Here is a 25,273-nt window from a genome sequence, read left to right as displayed (position 1 = left end):
AATAAATAAATCAGGAGTTCACAACTCACCTGCTGCAGCTGCATAAAAAAGCAGCTGCCTTTCCCAAAATTTCTGGGGGTCGAGGAAGGTGACAAACGTGGTCTTAAAAATAATTTAATGGCAAATAATATAATCCTGAATCCTGCTGTGGACGTTGTAGTGAGCGCAAGTAAATAGCGCCGGACCTTGGTGTGCTCAGAGTGCTGCTGTGCGTTCAATGACTTCTTGGAAAAGTCCGTCTTGAAAATGGATTTGACAATATATCTTCCATCAAATCTCTTTATCGTCTCCTTTGGTTATTGTAGGTTGGCAAAACCGCTATCAAATAAACACAACTATATTTTTGTTCGTGCAGCTCGCTACAGATGCAGCCAGCTACTGCTGGAGAGTGAACTCTCTACGATCCAATCAGAGGGCATGAAAACGCTGATGTCACACGCGGCCTGTCGCTAATACCATTTTCTGATTGGTTGAACCAGCATCGCTACTGATACTTGCTTTACACTGCAGAAGCCTGCAGAATTGAATGTGAAGGCCTCAGGCAGATTTATTTACCCTGGCAACAGGTGATGGCTAAAACGTGATTGGTTAAAAGTTTTAACGTGGAAGTACACGTCTGGAAGCAGCGCAACAGGGGAGAAGCTATGAGAAGAAGTGGACAGATCGTTTAGAATTATTCAATAAGTATTAACGGGCAAAATATAATCAACATCAGTCTTGTGATTCTGATATTTTCTTTAGGCCTGCAGAGAAGGCCTTGTGGCCCGCCACTGCAAAGTATGCCAGAAGCACATAAATCTGGAAAAAAATCTGAAAAGAGTCAATGAACTAGGCAAGAGAAAGAGCCCTGTTATTTGGAAGAACAACTCTCATAATACTTCATCACTCACATCATCTATTCGAGTGTTTGTGTTTATAGAAAATTGTGTTAGTTTGGTACTTTGCAACACTATTGTGTATCTTGTGTTTCACTGATATCATACAGACCTGCTTAAAAAGACCATCAAGTTCCAGAAACCTGTTAATTCAATAACTGTGATTGAAACTTCGATATTAATACAACTGATACCGAATCAATCAATCAATCAATCTTTAAAAGGATTGATTGGAGAAAAGTGTACTAATGTGAGATAAGTTGAGTATCTTTACTTTTATATTATATATTGTAGATAACTAGTGCTGGCTTAGTTTGGAGTTATATTGCACTAATATTATGTAAGAGGCCGAGATACAAGTTGAAAATGGATGTTTCAGCTCTCAATACAAGCTCGCTATACTGACCTTGCTAAGATCAGGGAGACATATATGAAATATCAAACGTTCATAATCTGACGACTCGCCTGGCCTGTAAAAAAGAATGTGCAGTTTATTTGAGAATTCACTTTTAAACTTTTCATAGATCAAAATAATTTTGAGTTTTCCAAGCCTCTTGACTTTGATCTTTAGAATTTTAGCTTATATGTCCTAAAAAAATAAGAATATCTGTAAATAATGAAGTGTTTCATAACAGTTTTCAAGTTTTATGTTTTTTAAGGGTTGTAATTATCACAAGAAAATCAAAAAAGATGGTTGAAGGTTTACATTTGATATGTTGTGAACATATAAAAACACATTTTTCAATGGTAGATGCATCTGTATTTATGCATGTGCCACTACGACGTTATAGTTGCTCTTCCACACACAGTCAGGCACTGTGTGTACGGAGGCTGCTGGCTTTCTTCACATCCCCGAACTACGGTACATGTGTTTAATTTCCTGTGTGATTTGTGGTTTTGTATGTCATGAAAAGACATACTCATTTTCCTCTTCTGCACATTAGGTTTAATTTCTAATTTGGGAAATCCTCTGGTCTGAGCACCAGCTTGGGCTGGGTGCTACCAGTTCTTTGAAAGCAGTAGTGAGTTGTGCCAGCCTCTTCTAGAACAGGGACAGCAGCGGTTGACAGTCTCATGTTCATTCCTCTGCCTGGTGACACTAATCTCTTCCTGTAGGTGACCTACCTCCTCTTTCCCAATCTGCTTGTGTGTTTAGGTGTGTGTGTGTGCCCGTGTGTGTGTGTGTGTGTGTGTGTGTGTGTGTGTGTGTGTGTGTGTGTGTGTGTGTGTGTGTGTGTGTGTGTGTGTGTGTGTGTGTGTGTGTGTGTGTGTGTGTGTGTGTGTGTGTGTGTGTGTGTCGTGCGGTGGTTACGGCGGATGTCTCTTCTGTGGTTCCGCTTCGGAGGTCCAGGAACGGTGAGCCTCTCATGGTTGTCACTTTGAGGTGGGAGAGCAATCATTTCCTTGGACAACAGTCCCATCCTCATCCCTGCTTCCCGCCTGCTCGGATTAGTTCCTCTTGCTGAGAAAATTTGCATGCACAATGTTTTCTTCTAATTTGTTTTTTTTTTTTGCTATATTTCCCATTTTCTTTTCTCTTCCACCGTGTGTCTGTTCTGCCCTTCTCTATTTCCTCCCTGCTTTTCCCCCGGACGCTGTACGGCATTTTATTACAATTGTCAAAAAGAGTAACAATTCTATTGTGGGGTGATTACAACAGGGTGTTTTACCCACAGATCACCAGAGCAATTAAAATCTGTAAATAAGGCTACCCATGATGCCTCAGTCCAAACAATGGGGTCCCGCAGGAAGTGTTTGTTTGAAGGAGAACTGTGGAAGAGAGACTTTCTCTCCCTTTGACTCCCTCTCTCCGCCTCCCTCCTCCATTAATTAGGAGACGCTCCTTCAACCCGACACGGCTGTGTCGATGGGCAGCTTTGCACAATCACAGTGACACATATTTCAGACACAAGATGAAGTTGTTTACTTTTGTTGTAAGACCTCGCATTACGCCACTGCACTTTGTTTTTGCGGCACGCCAAAGATAATGCAGGCCTAATTGTGCCAGCTACAGCTGTGAAGAAGAGGAAGGAGAGCGGTCTGATACAGACAAGCAGGCACACTTAGTCACGGCCGGCACACATGCAAACAAAGTGTGAGCTCGGATAATTGTAGTGGGAGCTTCTGCAGAAAACGCTTCACTGACTGGTGCAGTAATTTTAGAGATATGTCATAGTAATTTACAATAATATTTATGTTGTACTTACAATGGGCTTTTCTCCCTTTTCTGTTTTAACAGTAAATGTGTCCTGGCTAATCTCCTGGCCTGTACTTGTTTGAAACTCTTGGCAGTGCAACACGTTTGTAACCTGGCAAAACTGGAAGACAGAGCTGCCAGGTAACCGAGACAATGCTGCCAGATACTGTCATACTCTTTGAGTGAACAGCTTAATTAGAGCTTAGGCTAACTGTTAGCACAGATAGCCATTTTAACTCATTCAGTCTCTCGTTTGTTTTTTGTTTCCAGTTACTCACATAGTTCGAATCAGTTCACAAAGTGATGCAAGCACCCCCAACTACTTTTTAATATTTCTAATTCTTTGTAGAGACAAAAGGGCTCTTTGTAGTTTTGTGGGAAGACATGTGGAACATGTCATGTATTTGGTGTCAGGATGTGTGCGTATCGCTTCCGCAGCCACCCCCAACACTTCATAAATTACTTACAAAGTGGAGTTCGGGCAGGTTGAAGCAAAGGAACCAGCACGAGTTAGAAGGAGGGACCGTGGGAGTATTGCAGCTCAACATAGTGCCGCGATGATGCCAGGCTCCGTGGGCCTCACCAGAGGCTATATGCCTTACCAAGATCCTGTTTACAGTCAGCCAAAGAAGCTGCCAGCCACCCATTTCCATATCGTTGCCTGCGGTCCTCTGCGGAAACTAATTTCTCTGTGCCGGAGATGTGCCGTGATGCTGCCTGCTCTGCACCTCGCTCACTTTGCATTCTCTGCCTTGTGTTTCTCCCTTTTGTTTCCATCTGTTTTCCTCTCATCTCATTTTTTTGTATCGCTTCTATTTGCTTTGCTTTTTTCTCTTACCCCCTCTCAACCCTTGTTTTCATGTAATTCTTGGCTTTGACTACTGAATATGGTTCTTTTTAGGAATGTTTGTAATGTTTTAGTGATGTTTGTTGCCAATTTACTGTATATGATCAGTGTGCGTGTTGGTATATACGTCCCTTATTGAATGGCTTGTGTTCATATGAAATCTGGTGGAGGCTTGGACAGAAATAGCCATCCACAGAGATAGTGGATGTGTTTTTGTGTCATCGCCAGAAACGCATGTCAATTAATTTTTTTAATTTACTGTGTATGTTTTATCATATATCACGTACATGTAAAATATTTATTTCATGTTTTTTGTGAAGACTGTGTCTATTTCACATTCATTTTAGACACTGCATGGTGCCTTCCTCCGTTTCTGTGCATGTCAGTGTGCCGTGTCCACTCCGCTGTGTATCTGTGGTCATGTTTCCACACTCAGACACATCTCTGCATGAGCCCTGCCATCTTCAGCTTTTTCCCCCCCTCGTACTTCTCTGTCATATGTTTGTGCAGATTTTTTTTTTTTTTTCAGCTTCAGCCACTTGTGTAGTTGCCATGTTCCTGTGCCTGTACATCAGTGAGCATCTGCTCTTTCAACAAGGTCCCTATGGCCTCAAATGTCAGACCGAGCAGCTGCCAGACAAGTGCATTGTGCAGCAGGCTTGTGTTTCGCCTCCTCCCGTCCCTCCACTTCTTGTTCTGTGATGTTCACTGTGATTGAATGTAAGTAGGCAGCAGCAAGTAGAGGAGGGGATGGGGAGAAAGGTCTCTGCTTTTTAGAGACTTGTACGCTTGCAGTATGGAGGCATACGGCTTTTATGCTTCTCTCAGACCCGGGTTGTTCTCCGGGGCTTTCCTGCTCTGCTCGGGGGGGGGTTCTGCTGTGCATTAGGTACACCTTCCTCTGCCCCCTTGTGTGGAAGGCCATTGCAATGCGAGGCCATTTGTAGGCTCTTGAGGTTGGGGTTTGTGTACCGTAAAGTATCAGGGGACTTCCAACGTGTGCACTTGCGTTGTACCATTTTAGACAATGTGGAATCCCTGCTGCACCTGATCATATAGATAGTGCTCCAAGATGTCACCGAATGCCTGTTTCAAGACCATAGTGGGCTTGTTGCATATGTGTCTACTTGTGTGTGAGCAAGCAGTTGCAGGATGGGAGCACTGAAGCAGAAGAGATGGAGGCTGAAAAGACAGGCAGGTACCCCCCAGGAGGGCCTGGGGGGGTAGCAGGCCAGGGGTAGCCCCTCTAGCTCCCTCCCAGCACACACTGCTCTGCTCTCAGACACTGCTATTGATTTGTCCGGCAGATAAGACCACAGGTTAGCTGCTTTGCTAAGTACTGCTCTTTTCACCTCTCTGTGCCTGCAAACAAAGGCGGGACACCACTTCCATTTGATGTCTGGTGACGTTGTTTCTTCTGTACTACTTTTTTCCAGCCACGTAGCTCACCTCCGCTTTTTTTTTTTCTTTTCCTCCCTGGCACAGAGCACACACGAGCCATCAGGGGGCACTATGAGACTCGCTCTCGCACCATAAAATACACCCAACCCAAAACCTGGCATACTTCTCCATTGTCTTTTCCTCGGGCTATAGGAAGCCCTGAGTTCACAGCTCTGGCAGGTCTACAAGCTGTGAGAAAAGGCACTTTGGTTGTCAATCAATCCTTCGCCTTCATGTCGGGATCCCGGAAAGTAGAAACTCTGTGTTAATTCAAGCCTGAAGTAGATTAGTCCAAACAGGAGTCTGAAATTGTTCCTGTACTTTGCTATATGTGATCAACATGTGCAGTGAAGTGTAAAGTTTGAACCTGACAGATGTAGATGGAAGGCAAGGCAACTCTTGATCAGCTTAAGACAGTTCACCTCATTGCCAAGCTCTTATGTGATCGGAAGTCAGTCGGCAGTACCTCAGTGCTCAATGACAGATGGATGAATCGAGTCTTCAAAAGGCTTCATCGGTGACACATTAACATGAGCTGAGCTTCCTGGAGGACTCTGAGAATTCTGAGCTGTCGCAGGTGGCAGATGAGATAAAGCTACTATGCTGCTGTGCTTGTTTCGTAACATAACCTAACGCATGTTGAGAAGAAAATTGGCACCTGGTTGACATCAATTAAAAAGCGGTTTCTAAGATGTGACGGAGGGTTGTTGTAACACGTCTTGTATTTTTTAATTAAAACAACGTCCTCTGAGTCATTGCCGCCTTTTCATGTGTCCGAAGTCAGAACAGGTGTGAACGTATAACATAGCGAAGATAAAGAACACCGCAAGGGTGTGGGTGTAATACAACTTCCCACGCTTTAATTACGAGTCAGTATATCCTTACAAGACATTGCAACATGCTTTATCATTGTTAATCAGAAAACTGCAGTGTAGGACAGCATTATACCAGCTCGTCATATTGTTTGTTTTTCTTCTTGCGCATACTTGCATGTCATTTATCATGGCGAAGAGCCAAACCTGTTAGTGTGTGTTAAACTGGTTCTCTCTCTCTCCGATGAGAAATGGAGGCCATTACCGGCAATGTCAGTCATAAGAAACAAAACGTTCCCAGAGTAGAGGGCGGCTCACACAGTTTGTCTGAATGAAACAGGCGTCCGCAGCATTATCAATAGTTTTCATGTTTGTATTTTATATTGAACTTATTTTTTCGGTGAAACAAGAATCGTTTAGTCTTACAACTTCCCGTGCATTGTACGATGTTCCTAGAAGTTTCTTCCATCTACTAACATTAGTACTGTATTAGAATGTTACAAAGTTGATTACTCACAATCAACTTTGCCTAAATTTTGAAATATTGATATCAACCTACGTTTAAAAAAAAGTTACAATTTCTTAACTGCCGCTGACTTCTAATCACTTGAACTAAATAACATAATCTTAATCAATTCAACATTGCATGGAAACCTCCTACAGCCTTAAGTGTTCATAGAAGTATTCATACAGTTTACAGCATTATTACCAGCTGATCGGAAATTATCAAAGTTCAGATGCTTAAACATAATAAAAAGTTAAACAATTAGTGTGTCAGTAAATGCAGTAATTACACACAAAATAACAAATACGAGAAAATAGACTAAATAACCAAAAATGAAGGAAACACTTCATCAATAAGTCAAAACTACTTTAAATGAGCAATTTCAACATAGTGAATATATACTGTCAAATAATACGTTACTTGTTGGCAATACTTTTAGAAAGCATGCAACCTCATCTGACCTTGTTGATTGTTAATCTGTGAAGGTGTTGCCAGCTGCATAATTAAATAGGGAGGATGACTTTGAATTGCACACAAAGCACACCTGGTACATTTCATTTCTCGCCGCACCGTGCTGCGAGGCGCTCCTCGCCGTAGCTGCTTCGCTAGCTACCAGTGCCGCTCACCTGCAACATGAGCGGGGAGGACAGGGACTAATTGCAGGGACAAATGTTTCCGACTGCGGGGTTTGCAGTTGTCTGGGCCCGGTCCAGGCCCTGTTTATCTCAACCTCTGTTGGCAGTCATACACACGCCACACACGCTATACTCTGATTTAACCAGAGGCAAAGCCCCCGCCAGCCCCCACTCTCTCTCATCAAAGATTCATAAAGGCAAGGTTCTCAATGATTTTCTGTCTCTTCCCGTATTCACAGCTTGTTGTCCTCACCCTCCCTGTCTCCTGCCAGTCAGACAGCGGAAGTCAAGCGGAATTATGGCTGAAGTGGCTGCTGGCTTCCCAGTGTGTGTCAGCGTCTGTGTGTTTGCAGTGCGGTGTGCTGTCGCCTGTATGGAGACATAGGGGGTAGCATGTGGGCAATAGGGCAAGGGGAATGGACAGTGGCATGTTGATATTGAACAAATAATATTTGGTGCCCCCATGCCGTGAAAAAGGAGTCTGATCCCAACCCTCTCATTTCTACCCCTCCTGCACTCTTTCCGCTGTTCTTTGTCTTCCTCCCCAACCCCTGAGCTCTGTGCATTGTGGCAGCTTCCATGCTGGATCCTAAACTAGCTCAATCAGAGCCCCAGTCACCAGGCCCAGGGCACGCCATCTGTAGCCCTCCGAGTCCTTCCCGTGTGTGTGTGTGTGTGTGTGTTTGTGTATGTGTGTGTGTGTGTGTGTGTGTGTGTGTGTGTGTGTGTGTGTGTGTGTGTGTGTGTGTGTGTGTGTGTGTGTGTGTGTGTGTGTGTGTGTTCCTGTGACTATGTCAGTGTGTGTTTGTCTCCTTATTTATGTGTGTGTCCATTTGTGTGAAAGCTTAAATGCATGTGTGTGTGCGAACTCAAGCCACCGTGCCTCAGCCTGTTAGTCTTGCTACTTACCAGGCTTAGCCAGATGAGGGCCACTCAGCCCAGATCTAATTCCTTCGACTCTGGCAGCACTTCACTCCTGGCTCTTTTTGCCTCTCAAGTGTGCATCTGTGACCTTGGCTGACATCAGAGGGGGTTAAACTGTGGACTTGGAGATGTGGCCACAGTGATTGAGTTGTAAGCTAGTTTTTGGATCAGAGCTTCCGCGCAGCCATCTGGGCTCTCGCGGAAGCTCAGAAATAGGTTATCCCTCTCTTACTCCCCACAGCTGACCCTGGATGAGTTGTAACGGCAGAGAATTTAGCAGGAAGCGTACACGCCGGGATAGGTGGCACAGAGTTGGGATGCCTGTGGTGGGGAAAAAAATCATTAAGAGAGGAAACTAATGGAAAGAGTTGATCTCTGGTACCACTCCAGTTGTAATCCCTCTGTTTTACGCTGATCTCTGCCTGTGGCTTTTGTCTTATGGCTATCTTTGTGGCAAACAAGCTAAGCCTGCTTGTGTCGCCTTGGACTTTTCTCATTTTTATTGCTTCACAAGAAACACCTCCATACTTTGCTGTGTTCAGGACAAAGGGTTGGATTTGACTCAAAGAAACCTACACCGTCACAGTTGTTGCATCAAGCCCTGATATTGTCACCACACACACACACACATCATCTTAATACCTGAGTACCTGTTAAACCGCAAAGAGCAGCTTTCTCACCACCCAGAATATCTTCCAATGAGTGATTTACCGCCACACCTAGAAATCATCCTATCCACACGACCAGGTAGCTGCATACCAACGCCCGCACACGCCATTATACTGCTGGTCCCCTGGCTTGCTTGTGTGAACCCTTTGCATCCTGTTCAGCGCGATGCCTCAGGGCCCAGCCTGACTGCTCTTCCAAACAAATTGCTGGGCTGTTCACAACGCTTTAAATGCCGTGGCCCTTTAATTACACTATTTACTTAATAGGGTGAAACAAAACTCGTGTTCGCGCAGCAGGAATAGCAGGTGATGCAGAAGTTCAAACACCTGGCGGAGGGAGCGCTCCTCTGGCACGGACGCATGGCGCACACATGTGTACGCTTGGATGCACACAAGGCTCACATACTGTGCTACAAACACTATAGGGCTTCTTTCATGCCTGAATAATAAGCTTTACTCAGGTTTTCTCGGGGTGAAAAGAAAAGCGCATCTGTGAACTTAGGAGTTTCATAATAAGTTCATCCTGTACTGTAAACATAGTGAGTAATGGGGAATGTGAACATCATCTTTAATTGTGCCACTCCTTTCATTGTCTAGTCAAAGCTTGAAAAAAAAAAAAAACAAACAAAAAATTCATTTAAAGACCAAAGTCCTGCCTTGAAAGAATAATTACAGCCAGCCTGCCTGCATTTTGACTCACTTACCTGTTTGGTTTTGCCAGAAGTTCTTGTTGGCAGTCATCTTATCGCCTCCACCTGGACCTGTTTGAATTATGGGTTTAAGATTTATGACTGTTTTATTGGGTTGATGTCTGCAGTCACTGGTTTGCTGAGCATAATGACGAGAAGTGTCAACAGTGAGGTGACTTTTGGTTTGACCAGTATGTCGTATTTATTCAGGGACGTTTCAAACAGTTGCTCGCATGTTCCCATGCTTTGTATCACTTCGGCAGGAACGTCACTGTCTCTTTTTCTTCTTGTAAAGTGGTTTAGTATACATATTTCTGAAACCCAATATCTGTTGTGCAACAGTTTAAAGCTTCTGTCTCACAGTTTTGCTTTACACAAAGGCCTCTGAACTTAACACCATATCGCTTGGAGCTAGAAGGATGACTTGTAACTCTGCAATTTAAGTTACAATAGACTATAATTAGCTGGGCCAGTTTGACCCCTGCCATTGTCACCTGAAGACAGGTGGGAATTGTGTCTATGTCGGATCGGCCCTATCATGTGACCGGGGTCAGGTGTCATCCAATGGCCTCAGCTGAGGCAAACCTCATCCATCACCAGCTTTATTGCACCGTTCAGATGATGCCCACAAGGCACTTGCACTTTGCCAGCGGGAAGGAACTCATCATGAGGTGGGGGGGGAGACATTTTTAAAAAAGAAAGAAAATCCCTCTGAGCAGGACAAGTTTTCACAGCATCGGTATGTCATTTAGACGTAAGAACTCGTTTTAATAGCAAAGAACTCACATCAGCGATACACCTTGGCTGTGACAAGGTTTTAGGAATAAGATTACATTTTTTTTATAGCTTTTCTCCAAAACTAGTAAAGGCAATTACTGTGCCCAAGTTAGTTCAACTCTAACTATTCACAGACACTAATTGTCTTTACCTGTTTGAGTTTAATAACTTGAACAATTTAATCATCAGTAATGATTTGATTAGAGTATTTTTATCGTTACAACTTCGGTGAATCAATTACACAATTGGAAGTTATTAGAAATAACTGACTACATCAAATTTGTACCAGTTTAAGGATCATTAAGAATAATTAAAGGCTGTAATGATTTATAAACAAAATGGAAATTTTTCCTCCGGAAAACTAAGAGGTAGTACTCCCGATGCCACATTTACCATCGTCGTGATTCTCCAACAGCAGATTTACGGCCTTCCAACGCCAAGCTGTGAAAAAGTGCAATCACTCACAGACTCGTAACCTCCTTACCCCTCGCCATCAATTCCTCTTATTGCCCCCTTTTCTCTCCTAGGCTTTATAAATAAACTCCATCATCGAGTGAAACTTTACTGTCTCTTCAAGAGCGATTCTACTCACTTTCGCCTGTATGCATCAAAATGTTTCACTACTTGTGGCTCCTTTCGGGATGCCGAGTTGAGCCAGGCAGCCATTCCCGCTTTGTGTTATCCTTGGAGTGTTACAGACAAGGCTCAGAGTAAACTTTTTTTTGTTTGTGCGGGTTTGTTTTTGTTTTGTGGTTGTTTTTTTTTTGTTTGTTTTTTGTCCCCTCTCACTTTCGTTCCAAGTGAGCTGCTTGGTTTGAACAGTCCTGTAGCCTGGCACAGGTGGCTCATAGGCCAAAAGCCACAACCCCTCTCATTCCTCCCCAGTCGGCCTGAAGCACACAAACACGTATTCTCCCGAAAGAAGGCACACACTCTCTCTTTGACGCTGACTCTCTCTCTCTCTCATACATAGACAAAAACATGCAAACCTTTTTGCCTCAGGGAGTTTGTTATGTTCTCCCTTTTTCAGAAGAGTAAACAACATGGATGACCTGTTTGTCAGTTTCACTTCCTGCCTCGTTTTTTTTATTTATTTATTTTTTATTATTGGAACATGATTTCATTTGAACGGTGGTCGTATATGTTGTGCCTGTGTTGACGTTAGACCACACTCCATCCCATAGCCTGAGGAGGAAACGAAGAGGGCCGGGGTGTTTGGTAATTTGTTACGCCGTTAAGTACCTAATGGACGTCCACCTGGTTTTTTGAGACCAGTAGCTGTAGTTCAGAGGCTCGCCTCCTTTGCACTTCCAGACTGCAATAGTTTTTTTATTGCTTCCAATTATGAAGGCTGTTTAGAGGCCAGCCCTCTTTGTGTGTGTATGTGTGTGTGTGTGTGTGTTTTTCTATTACATCTGGTTCGCCCTGCTCTGAACGGGGCAGCCAGCCAGGCCACATCAAACACTGCAGGGTGTAAAAGCAAACTGAGCCTGTGCAGGTACAACGAAATGTCTCTGTTGACACCGGAGACTCCAGCTAAGTCTATTGAAATGTATGAAGCACTAAATACAAACTGTGTGTGTTTTAATTTTTTTTTTTTTTTTTTTTTTTTAACTGGCTGGAGAAGCCAATAATGAGCCTTATTTGTTTCATGTGGTTTAATGAGCAAGCCAGACTGCAGCTGGCAAAAGGAGGGAGACCTCACAGACTCTGAGGAAGGGGCTGCCCCACCCAAAGGTACCCACGCCCCATGGCAGAGTCATTGTTCCCAGCAGCGGCAGAGCCATGGTGGCACGTGGGTGGGTGGGTGCGGGTTCAGAAGGCACTACGCGGCACCCACCTTCTCCTCCACCCTCCTTCTCCTTTCTTGCTAATGCATTTTTTTGTGTGGCTTCCACAACCATTAATTAAAGGGGAAAAGAGTGCATCAGATGTTAGTTTTATTAGCCCAGGCTCCTTAGAGGGAATCAAAATGAAAGGAACATATGTCATGCATTTGATGATGCCCCCCCCCTCCTCCCACCCACTCTGTTTCTCTCTCCACAATTGCCCACCTCACACACTCACAAACTGTACAGTCAGCAGCTGTCTGCAGACACAATAGCATGTGATTGATCCTAAGGAAACGCTTAAGACGCGGCTCTGCCCACGCTCTCTTTCTTTCTGGCTGGCTGGCTCACATTCGGCACCACTTTATATTTACCCCGAATGTGGCAGTGATTGGGATAATAGGAGCTGGGGCTGGTGGTTTCAAGGATCTGAGATGCCGCTCAGGCTCTAATGAGGAAAGTCCTTTGTATTCACAGGACTCTTGGAGTCCTGGGTGCTGTAGGTGAAGCTCCAAACCTGACAGTTGGCAGGTTGGGCCTTGCTCTGACTGTCTCCAATATCTAGCAAAACACAGCAGTGAGATAAGTATGTAGATAAATGCTCTCCGTCCATCTTCCTTTCACCTTTTATAGAACTGCATGACATACAAAAACAAATGTGCTCGATCACTCATTCCTTACACAGTATTGCCTATATGCAAAATGTACCTGGACAATATGCTTCTGTCTTTCTTCCTTCGCCTTTGGACGTGATTGCATGCCTTACCTTCAGGGTTAGGCTGATTTATGAGGCACATGCCTGTTTTTTCATGACTTGTTTGATTGCATTCTCAGCTATCGGGCACTCAGGCTGCCAAAACCATTAAAATGCACACCTGCACAGCATTTCTTGAGTCAGATGAAGCGGTGGGCCGCACATGACGAAGCAGGTGAGCCAAGGTATTTCACCTCGATCAGCGCCGATATGTCATACAGAGCAAATGTGACACAGAACATTAATCGATTGATACTCATTTCGCCTTTACAAGAGTTTAACATTTGGTCCACTGTTCAAAAATGTGTTGGGCACCGCCCATACCTTGGAACAAATTCTCAGTGCACAGCCCGAGAACATATTGTTCTATTATCTGGTCTTTTTTTTAATAACCTTAAAAAAGAAAACAATACAAAACATGTCAGTTGCTGTAGTCAATGTAGACGGAACAAGTTTTGACTTTATCGTAATCACTGCACTGCATTAAATCATGTTCACTATGCAAGTCCAGTTGGGACTCATTAATTAAAGGGTGGCGCTTTATCTTTTGTTGAATCCAAAGGCAAGGCAGGTTTTGGGTGTAACGTCAAATAAACAAATGACAGTGGCTCTTTGCATTGTATTAAAAAGACGCAGGTGTGTTTGCAACTTGACACACTGCTATTATGTTTTGCCAGCAGTCCCGAAGTTGACTTACCATCAGGCATTTACTGGTGCTTGAAATGGATTTGACAGCTTGCGATGTGACAACTGAGGATGACCTCTGTGTAAGAAATGACTTGTGTCTTCTTGACAGCGTACATGTTGGAACGGAAGAAAGGTACACAATATCATCTGCTATCAGATCTGATGTCATCTGCTCCGACTGATAATTGCCGTGTGCATAAATACTTTGAAGAGAAACATGGAGATTCAGCGCTTGTCTGATGGTGCAGGTATTAAATGAACTTGTGAACAGGTGGGAGCACAAACACAATTGTAAAAACAATTCAAACTATCAATAATCATTTAGTTTGAGTATGAGTAACTGTTGTTACAGCTTCAGTGAATCAATTACACAGTTATAAGTTATTAAAAATAATTAACTAACATCAATAATTAAGGATTAAAATAACTATTTTTAATTTAAAAAAGATTAAAATGATCTTTGGTCCTATTTTGTTTTTCAGAATCACCAATGTTTAAAAATATTGACACGTTTAAGTGTGCTTAAACCAGTTAGGCTCTGATTGAATTACATAAATGCAAACAAGTGTCCTAAATGTTTTTTTACAAGTTGGCATAATGTTATTTAATTTGATTATGCCGTCATGTTTTACAGTGCACTTGCCATTCTGCACCTGATTATAAAGTTTTTAAATTGTATATTCAAGTGGTTTGCTAATCTTACATTTCTGAAGAAGAACAAATATGTCTATATACACAGTGTCAAGGTGTAAGGTTGATTTTGTAGGATGTTTTTTCCCCCACAGATTTTATTCAATTCAATTCAACTTATTTATATAGCACCAAATTCAACACAGTCCTCTCTGAGTGCTTTTAACAGAGGAAGAACCTAATGATTCATATTGCTCATATTGTTGCACACCAGTGATTTGTAAGGGTTTTACTAAAAACCCAACATGCATCTGGCGGACAGCTGACATGTCCTAAGTGGATGTTCTGAGTCAAGCAGCCTGGGCTGTCCAGTCCCACATGGTTACAAATGACCTCTTGTACCAATAATGCAATAAGTGTTGTCTCCCATCTACATTCTCGGGGTTCTTTTTCACTTGGCCTGACACAATTGTGCATTTATCAGTGTAATTGCATGAGTCGGAAGCACTGATGTTGTCTATTAGGCGGATTTCCATCCTGTTAAGAGCAGAGCGCCTTTTAATGTATGGCCCCGCTTGAGTGTACTGCTGCACAATTACGCACCGGCCAGAGATTGAGTGGACTGATGACGCGGATGATCTGGACGGTCGGGACGGTGGTGATGATATCAGACCACCCGGCCGTCTTCTCACAAGCCTTTCTGAAAGAGTCGGAGAGAAACAGCAAAATGAAACCCAGGTTAATCATTTTACTTAGCTGTTAGTTCTTCTCTCTCTCTCTCTCTCTCTCTCTCTCTCTCTCTCTCTCTCTCTCTCTCTCTCTCTCTCTCTCTCTCTCTCTCTCTCTCTCTCTCTCTCTCTCTCTCTCTCTCTCTCTCTCTCTCCCCCTCCCTCCATCTTCCTTAACCAAGTGATGAAGCCTGGACCACAGAGCAGAGGAGGGGGTAAATCGATGGGGAGCGCATTACAGTAAAACGTATTGATTAGGAGACCTGTGAGCAGTGTGTTGGTCGCGGAGATGGTGGAATGATGCAATGCTTAAAGGAATTTATCCTTTGACTTTTACATTAACCTTTTATTGACTGCTTTGCCTGTCCATAATTAACACTCACTTTAGCTAAAGTGGTTAGTTTGAGCGCAAAGGGGGCTCCGGCCCTTATTGCAGCGAGGGGGCCGGCGGAGCTCCCGCCCCGGCCGCGGTTCAAGTGCACTGTGCTGCATGGAGGGAAAGGCCTCTGTGGAATAGAGGCGATAGAATCCAAGATACCTTTCACATTAGCATACCATTTGAGCGGGGGCCTGTCGGGCTATAAGGTTTCGGGGCAAATTGAAATGAGTGATTGTATTGCCAATCTCTCTTGACCGAGCGCCAGATGGGATAGTTAGGCCCATATCTGTCTGGGGTTAATCCATTGGAACAGCCTGGACTCACAAACATATTCGCTCCCTCTTTAACCCCCCCCTCCCCTCCCGCACGCGCTCACACCTCTTTGTCTTTGACCTTAACTTTAAGGTGGACTGTTCTGCCATGGGAAAGTCTTTTGGTGAGCCTTGTTTGTACGCCACCACGGCTTACACAGAATTTCTCGCCGGAGTCCCGGAGAGCTTAAGGCCCCTCGCTCGATATTGACTTTTTGTTTGGTTCCATTTTAGCAGTCAAGGGACGGCGCTCTGTGAACAGTGGTAGACTGTGTAAAAGTGTGCGCTGAATTACCTACAGTATATTATCTTTGATAGTTTCCAGTCTTGGTATCTTTTATATCTCTGGTAAAGCAGGAGCCTTCTATTTGCAAGCTAATGTTGCAAGATCCCCTGTCAAATAAATGCAGCGGCTCTGTCAGAGGCGGCTAGTTGGGTTTTTTACAGCGTGTAGCCTTTCATTATGAGTCAGGACGGCAGAAAAGAGGCAAGTGTTTTCTCTCATAGCTCTGCTGCATGAATACTTAATCAGGCCAAATCAAAAGCCCGGGTTCCCTTGGCCTATGGTGTCCTCAAGCTGATGTCAGCAGAACCACACAATGTGTGTGTGTCTGTGTGTGTGTGTGTGTGTGTGTGTGTGTGTGTGTGTGTGTGTGTGTGTGTGTGTGTGTGTGTGTGTGTGCGTGTGCGTGTGTGTGTGTGTGCGCACGCTGTCTGGGTCAGTTTGTGCTCACACACTCTGTAGATATGTATGCCAGCCGTGTCTTCCTCCTCCTCCTCCTCTTTCTCTGAAGTGGTGCTTCCTTTAATTCGCACCCTAAATAAATGATGAGAACATTTAAACACACGGCTCGTCGCAAAGCCCCAAGGTCGCCTAATCGTATTATTTATGAAGTGATGTGCTACATAATGGTACTTAGTGCATGTTAACAGATGCTATTATCAGGCCCTGATCCAGAGCGCTGAAGATATATTGGACAGTGGATGTTAATGCCGCTCCTCACCACCATAATGCAGCAGCTCTTTAAAGGGCTAACCGCACCAAAATGCAGCACTTAGGCCGCGAGCCAGTTGAACATTAAGTGGCGTCGATGAAAATATATAACCACAAATTGTGGCAGCCCCTCGATGTCCCCTGACAACTTTAACATCCCCTCATCTCATTCATCCAACTCCCCATATCTCTCTTCTTTGGCTTCCTCATGTCTCCTTTACACACTTTTTTCTGTGGTCATGGATAATTGTCTTTGTAGGATTGATTTAAATTGTCCATCAGTTAAGACATCATACCATCTCTTAGCTTTTTGAAACTTTTTTTTTACTGAGGGTTAAAATTAGTCTGTAGTTAGGGCCCCTTAACCTGCAAGTGGTGACCATCACAACCAAAAACACAATAATAGGGTTTCATGCTCCTACTATGATTATTACTATTAAATTTTTTTGTTTTATAATCCAAAGCAAACATTAGACTCTGTTGTTGGTTCACACAAATATCTATTCCATTGCTCCTGTGTCCTTATTTGTGCTCTTATGTATTTTGAGTTTCACATGTATACTTCGTGTCTTCTATGAGTATTTCTGTAGTTACATTATGGCGCCGCCGCAGGCCTGGTTTGACTATTATAGAATTTCCAGGTTATTTCATAAGTATGGAAAAGTTTTTGTGAATGGAAACATTTTTTGTCTCCTTGGGGACTGCATCTAAAGTTCCCGTGAAGATAGTCAACCTGTGTGTGTGTGCGTGTGTGGAACTGAGTGGGGAATATACGCAGTCATGGTATTCTTGGGCCACTGCTCTGAAAGACGCACACACACACACACACACACACACACACACACACACACACACACACACACACACACACACACACACGCCATACAGAATGCCATCCTCGGCCTCTCCCTCTTGCCCCTCCAGGTCAGAGGTCACTCTCATCTGTCAAGAGGCAGAGGGAGGGCAGATTTACAATGACAGCGCAGAGCAACATGGAGTCACAGCAGTAAATATTTACACAGGTCTGACAAAAGATGTGGCCGAGGTCTGCAGGGGCTCCGAACACTGTAGAAATTACAACTTCCCCCGTATTATTAATCATACAGAAATCATGCGGTGACATGAGGAGGCTGGATTTCTCTGCGCTCTGTCACGATTGCGGCGAAAGAGAGTGATGTCCTCATGAAAGCATCCTGCTGCGTGGGCATAAGATGAATGGGGCATTAATCATGATACATGATATCATGATTTCTAATCACCTCAATAATGTTGCGGCCGTCGATCGCTTTCCTGACGCATCACTTTCTCACTTTTTTTCGTAGCTTTTATTTGGCTCAATCACTCTCCCTGGCTTTAAGGATTCAAGGTTTCACGAGGTCGTTAAAGCTAGTACAAATTTGAGATAAATTATAATAATATTCTCAAAAAAATGAGTGAAATAGACTGCAGCACTTTGCTGCAAGCAATTAAAATGCTTCCAGGCAGTCTGACTCTCTGTTAAGCTAGAGGTTATAGCTGGACGCAGTGTTGTTACAAGGAGTCGTAAAGAGAAGAGGAAACACAGCAAGCCGATCGCCTCCTGGTCAAACACAACACAGTGATTATTGTGTCTTTAGGAAGGATTTAACACACACATAATTCACTAAACAGCTTGTCTTGTCTGAAGATTTATTTGTCTCATCAGTCAACATCAAGAACAATCCAAAAGTATTCCCAGTTTGCAAAAACTCTGCTTACACACATTCCTTTCAACTTGGCCAAAAGGTTTTATCATCTCAAATCAACGTATCCAAGTGGGATTTAATGTCCAGGAAGAGAAGTCAGTCATTGTCACCTAAAGTGATGAATCCAGCCGTTTGTGGGTGAGAGAACACATTTAAACCCATTTAAAGAATATTAACAGCATCCGACAAAGCAAAAACCACAGCTGAAGGTTTTGTGGGTGAAACTTAACGCGTGTCCTGACTTTGACGAGTGTCCAGCAGCAGTTGGTTTTGATAGGAGGGAGGAGTTAACGGGTTTGTTTGTTTCCTGTGTCCTGTCGCCTCAGGTGCCACTCGACTCTGGCCCAGACGTTGCCCCCCGAGGAGGCCCCGGTGGACCGGCCCTTCTGGGGCGTGGATGACCCCAACATGCCTCTGCCCTTTGATCTGGCAGACATCATCAACAGAGTGGAGTCGCTGCTCTGGAGGTGGGCCCAACGTGGTGGAAGCGCGTGCTTGTGTACACATGTGAACATCTCATTCGCTTAGTAGATTTGGACACATAGACACCAGAGTAAATGTTCCACCAAGCTGTGTGCTATTATCAGCCAATAATCATTTTCATGCTGCACATACAATTCAGCAACAGCCCACTTTGCACTTTGTAATGTGCTTGACTGGCGAGTTTTGAATTTCAATGAAGTCCGAGATGCTTGTTTGTCTCTCTGCAAAAAAATCGAACTGGTGCGGGTTTATGCACAGGCAGAGGCAATATCAATGGATGTCCAAAAAAACAAAACAGTGCTGTGTCTAATAAGTCAGCTTTCATGCGGAGTTCCACCAGTGGCTGGATTTGAGAATAACGCTTGAGAAGTAATTTTCAGTCAGGCATCAACTGGACGCCATTAACAACCAGAATGTTTCCTGAAAATGGCTTTTGATCCTGTTATTACATTAAAAAAAAAAAAAAATCACAGGTCAGAGTTTGGTGGATTGAATGTGATTGTCGATTTATGACCAGAATTGTTTTTTGGGTTCTTCTGGGCTCATTCTAAAATTTCTGGCAGGGAATAAATGGACTGTGACTTCAAAAAAGACGATAATGTTCACTGTAATATGGAAACTATATAAAGGACAATGAAGGCTTTACTCCAGTTTTATTAATGTCACTTATTGCAAGATATTCTATAAAGTGCAAACACATGATAATGTATTGTAATGATCTTGTGTTATATTGTACATTATTGTATTGCCTTGCATGTGTTGAGTGATAGTATCTAATTTCCTTGTATCATATACCATAGCCATCCTCTCATCCTCTCATCCAGTTATAATGCATGACAGGTTATTTGGCATTTTTTTTCCTGTTAAGTCGATTTTTGTGTAAAACTTATAGTTTTGCAACATTAACAACAAAGCGATACAGTGACACTATGATTTGGAACTATAAATGTCATACAGTTGTTGTGAGGGCGGTCTCTGTATCGCAGCTCCGGCAGACGGGATCTGCAAATGACTTTTAAGTGTTTCAGCCCCGACACCGAGGAGGTCAAAGGGGCAGAATCATGTGTCATTTTGTGAGTGCTTTCAATCCTCCATAAACCTCAGTGATATTTCCAGTACAGCTTTCACCTTTTGGTTCGTGTTTTACCCGACCACAAAAAAACCATGATGTTTTGTTTAATGTTCATCCATGATGACTTGAAATATTGGAGTCATGTATTATTAAAAAGAAACGCTTTTTCCTGATGTGTTTGAAGCACCGTGAAATTTAAGACTCTGTTTACACGACAAGTAAAAACGGATCATTTTTGCCTTTTCATTTCAGAAAAATTTCATGTTTACATGGCAACATTTGGAAAACAATGCCCATTTACTCAGAATTGGCAGCATCGCTGAAAACGATTCAGTGAGCACTCTAGAGGAAACGTCATTGTCCACTCGCGCCTGGGTAGAAGAATTATTTTCTACAGCCGTAGCCGTAGTAGCCATAGTAAAAACTTGTGTTTCCCTCATAGCTTTTTTTCATAGCTTTTTCGAAAAGTTGTGTTTTTGGTGGCTCCGAGCACCGTTATCATGTGAACGGACACCCAAAATACAGCAAAGGTTTTCACTCCGAAACGTTGTCGTGTAAATGAAGCCTCGTCTTTCTATTGGTTTTTGCTGACGTTACAAATGACTCACTGCTGTTTGACGTTTCCTGTTCAACAGGATGTGAAGGACGGACAGAGAAGACGCGAGGAAACAGAAAACCCACCAGCTATTCTGAATGGTCCCCACATCAGCTGAGGGGACAAACCACTGATAACACCTTCTGTTGTCACTCCACCGAGATTGATTTCCTTTTGATTGGAGCATCTACACCCCCCTGCTCCCTCCCACTCACCCTTCCACCCTCCACTGCCCCCCCCCGACGCCCCGGCCCGGTCGGAATCTCAGCCTCCAACAGTCACCAACTTGGGTGGATTGAAAATAACCCTGCCCTACACACACACATACACACACACACACACACACACACACACACACACACACACACACACACACACACACACACACACACACACACACACACACACACACGCACACACACACACCAGTAAGTCCAGAATAGAGCTTCAGTAACATGCTAACTACGCAGAAAGGCTTAGCGCCAAGCTACTAGTGTCACAACAGTCTAACGAAGCATACCCGCATTTCAGTGTTCGCATACATCGTATAACTATTTATTATTTCGGTGTACTCCGTTACTTAATCTCATGTAACCCAGTCATGCTTGGATCAGTGGATTGACTCATTCTCAGTCGTCACAGTACAGAACATATATGCTTTCGACTCGTCACACAGTGTTATGATACAGTATAGAACAGTAAGAAAACTCAACTTTGCTCTACATGGTGTTCATTCTTCACTTGTGTACAGTGTAACCAGCAACCCCCCCCCCCATGCTCCTCGCACCCCCACCACCCCTTATTTTTATTGTGTTCAGAAATGGGATGAGCCTGAAGAAACCAAAGAGAGATCAGGATGAGAAAGTTCCAAATGTCCCTCAACCGGAGAACATGAAGAATGTGTCGTTTGCTGTTTTACGTGCGCTTGTGCCATATCGACTCCTGACTCGTTCATATGCGTACGTGTCGTCACGTCAGTACACACGTCATACATTCAGTGTGTGTGTGTTTGTGTTTGTGTGTGTGTGTGTGTGTGTGTGTGTGTGCGTGTGTGTGTGTGTGTGTGTGCGCGCGCGTGCGCACATCCGTCTGCATGTGTACAAATGTGATAACGTGTGTGTGTGTCTGTGAGTGAGAGAGCCTGTGGGCAGCCCGCCAGTTGTTTGTTCTTGAAGATGTGCATATGGAGAAACAGAGACGAGCAGCGGGGCCCCCTCTGCCTCTTCTCTGATGAAAGGCAGCACTGATAGAATGACCCGGAACACAACCGCCGTTTCTCATAATTACAGCTGTTCAATCGCTTTTAATTACTCTTAAAGTGTGTAGAGCACCACATTCCCCTGTTATGCTGCAGGCCATCGGAGCGAGCGAGCGAAAGATCCGGCGCTTCTGACAAAAAATCCACTTTCAAAACAGCTCGAAAGGGTGGAAAAAGGGGGCCGACGTCAAAGCAGTGTAGCAGCCTTCCTCGTTTGATTTCTCTCTCTATCTAGTTCATGATGAAGTAGAGATGCTGTTTACTATTAAAAATGCAGAATGCACTCTTTTTTTTTTTTTACTTCAGAAGTGTTTTTTTTGTTGTTGTTTTTTTTTTCCAAGATGTTAATGGTTGCCAAACGCTGTTCTTCTTGCTTCTTCTTTTGCTGCGCCTTTGTTGTTTGTTGTTGTCGGAGAGATTTGTTTGTAGATCGGCAGTAGCATTGACTTGTTTGAATCACTCTGTGCTCCCTGCGCCACAGCTTGTCTGTCTGAAGCAATAGGAATGGCAGTAAATAAAATTTACAAAAAGTAACTGTGTTTTATCCAATGAACTGCATCCTTTCTCATTTTTCTTAAATATATAAAATTACCATGACCTTAACTGTTAATTTATTGGGGGGGGGGTTACTAACAAACATGACATGACTTAAACCGCAATAATCAATCATCATTCAATGACAATCACTAGTTTGCGAGTGCTTGAAGACAAAAGGTTTTGCCGAGCCTAACCAACCCAGAAAATATTATGAACGTCATCAACAAAGGACAGCACTGCATCATGAGGTGTGGGAAAACTCATGATGCAATACTGATATTTATCTTCCCACTCAATTGGTTCCCTTCAATGCATTTAATAGTTTAAGACAGGGGTGTCAAACGGATAAAGGCCTGCCAGGCGGTCTGTTCACACCTGTTTGATGACCTTGCATAATGTGAAAAAAAAAAAAACAACAACCAAAAAGTTTTGTAAAAAGTATCTGCTGACTGCATTAAAGTGATGCGTTGGAAGTATGTTACCTTTGTGCAGATGCGATAACATTGGCATAAAATTTGTACAATGCATCCTGCAAGCTGCAGAAACCCTGTTTTAGTGGTACAGACGACTTTTCTTCAAGATCCTGGAAAGAATCACTTGCGCAAAGACACTTTTAAATTTGTATTTATTTTTATTTTTTTATTTTTAAGCCAAATGATTTATTCCTCAAACATTTTATGAATGAGATGAATGAATTGGACATTTTTTAAATGACGTTCTTATTTGCACTTTAACAAAGGTAAGAAAGATGTTATTGTTCTTTGGTCATTATCATGTAACTGGTTTAGCACAATTGAGCCTTAATGGAGGTGTGTGACGCCCGTGGATTTAAAATAAGTCTGACACACCTTTTATCTTTTATTATGTAACTTTAAAAACTTGATAGGTTCCAATAGTGTTTTTTTTTATGTTTGTTTTAAACAGGAACAAACAGATTTTACCCCCACTACACTCACTTTACTTAGCACAACAAAAAAACTGTGCAATATATTGTATTCGGGGACCAGTGCAATGGGATGTATGCTTGTCTGTGTATGAGTGGCGAGCATCTGTTTGTTTTTATGCCTCAATTTTTTGATTTTTAACAGTTTTTGTATGCTTATTGATTGATTTTTATGAGGCACAGATGGGTTGGCACTTTTTAATTCCGTTGCACTTGTTACCATAACAATAACGATTCTATCCTATTCTCGGTGAAGCAGAAATTGGTTTGGAAAGTAATGAAAACTTTGCATGTTGCTCAAAAATATAAATGTATAATAGATCTACTTTGTGGAAACATGAAAACAATGATAGAAATTACTGTGTACCCTCGGGTTCCAGTTCAGATTACACTTTCCGCATGCAGTCAGAACAAAAAAAAAAAAATAATAATAATCGAACGTCCTGGTATTTAAGTCTTTGTGCACAACACATGTTCACCTGCTCCAAACTCGGCTTTGTACCAGCCGCCTCTCGCCGCCTGTTTACTCTAAACTTCAAAGCTCCTGGCAACACCAGCCAGACAAACATCTCCTCTGACAACATGATTGATGGTTTGATTAATTGAGTGATGTCGCTCCCTGTAATGAAGTGATGGCTAATATTCTCCAACAGCTCAAATCCACACCCTTTACCAACCGCCACCCCAGAGGTCGCTCGTGTTAACTACTTCCTGTAGTGGCTGAGTGACTGAGTGATGGATGAGCACGGAGCGAACTCCCCCTCGGGGATCGAGTGGGAGAAGAAAAAGGAAAAAAAGTCCCCCCTTCCACTTCAAGAGACAATTACACGGCACTGGTGAGAGCCACAGGTATGCATTGTTCTGACTGAGGTCAGCCGCCAGCCAGTCAGCCAGGCCGCCGTCAATTAGGCCAACAATAGGCGGAGAGGGAGATAAAATAGCCAGGTGTGTGGCAGGGAAAGGTATCGGTTTGGGGTCATACCCCAGTCACATGTTGTGATGTGAGGCTTTAAGGTAGTGGAATTAGATTGGGAAGTGGATGTGGATTCAAATCTGGAAAAACAGTGGATTGAACTTTACGGATTTATTGTAATGGAGACTTTAAAGATAAAGAACGAAATCTGATCCTAACCACAATGTGTTTACATGCACATGAGAAAAAAAAAAAAAATACAAGTGTTCAAACTGTCTGAGAGTGTGACTTTGTACAAATGAGTGTGTGTAATGTATCCGTGTGTGTGTGTGTCTGTGTGTGTGTGTGTGTGTGTGTGTGTGTGTGTGTGTGTGTGTGTGTGTGTGTGTGTGTGTGTGTGTGTGTGTCCAAGGCTCCTGAGTGCAGCCTGGTGTTGGAGGCCCCGGGGCCACAGAGGCAGTGGTAATTGAAGAAGCAGGCAGAGGAGCTGGAGATAGCATCGCGGCTGTCAGCAGTGGGACGGGCCTCGCTCATTCGTCACCAACACAGACAAACGGCACTCAGCGCCGACAAAACACCGACTTGATTGACTACATATGAAGCAACACTGGCTCTAATGTTTTGCAACTGTTAATTGCAGTAAAGGTCATAAAAGAGGCATGCCGAGGGGTTCGGACTCAACATAAATACCAGGCAGCGCATAAAGTGATGGCTGCGTCACTGTAAATCACACTGAAGGTCACAGCTTCTTTTAGCTCAGGCATTCTGCCGTGGTTTCACCAAAGGTTTAATTCACGTCTCATTTAGATTTATTAATACAAACTTCCTGTTTTACATATTAAATTTGGCCGGGGGCAGCCGGGTCAGAGATTGAGTGGGTGTGACCGACTGGTTGGAAAATAGCGAGCTGGTGCTCGAGGTCGCAGATGGAAGTTAAAGTTTTGGACTTTGGAACTCAAGGTGAAGCAAACAAGAGACAAATATGAAACAACATGAATAAAATGCCAGATTGCATTGCATAGGTATGGAAAGAGAGGATAAATCAGTCTATTTAATGGAGAAAATAA

General features: G+C 43.3%; 1 protein-coding gene across 1 annotated transcript in view; it reads left to right on the top strand.

Moving 5' to 3' along the window:
• fto (FTO alpha-ketoglutarate dependent dioxygenase) overlaps window positions 1-22,316 on the top strand; it is a gene marked incomplete at its 5' end in the record, with an annotated part of 134,824 nt that extends 112,508 nt beyond the window's left edge. Inside the window, 2 exon segments of the mRNA XM_080497360.1 lie at window positions 18,732-18,872; window positions 20,596-22,316. Coding sequence (XP_080353486.1) covers window positions 18,732-18,872; window positions 20,596-20,602 — 148 coding nt within the window. The 3' untranslated portion in view covers window positions 20,603-22,316.
• Between the last annotated feature and the right edge of the window lie 2,957 nt (window positions 22,317-25,273).

The sequence above is a fragment of the Blennius ocellaris genome (genome assembly GCF_963422515.1).
Source record: "Blennius ocellaris genome assembly, chromosome: 1".
NCBI classification, from domain to species: Eukaryota; Metazoa; Chordata; class Actinopteri; order Blenniiformes; family Blenniidae; genus Blennius; species Blennius ocellaris.
This window is presented reverse-complemented; position numbering and strand designations above follow the sequence as displayed.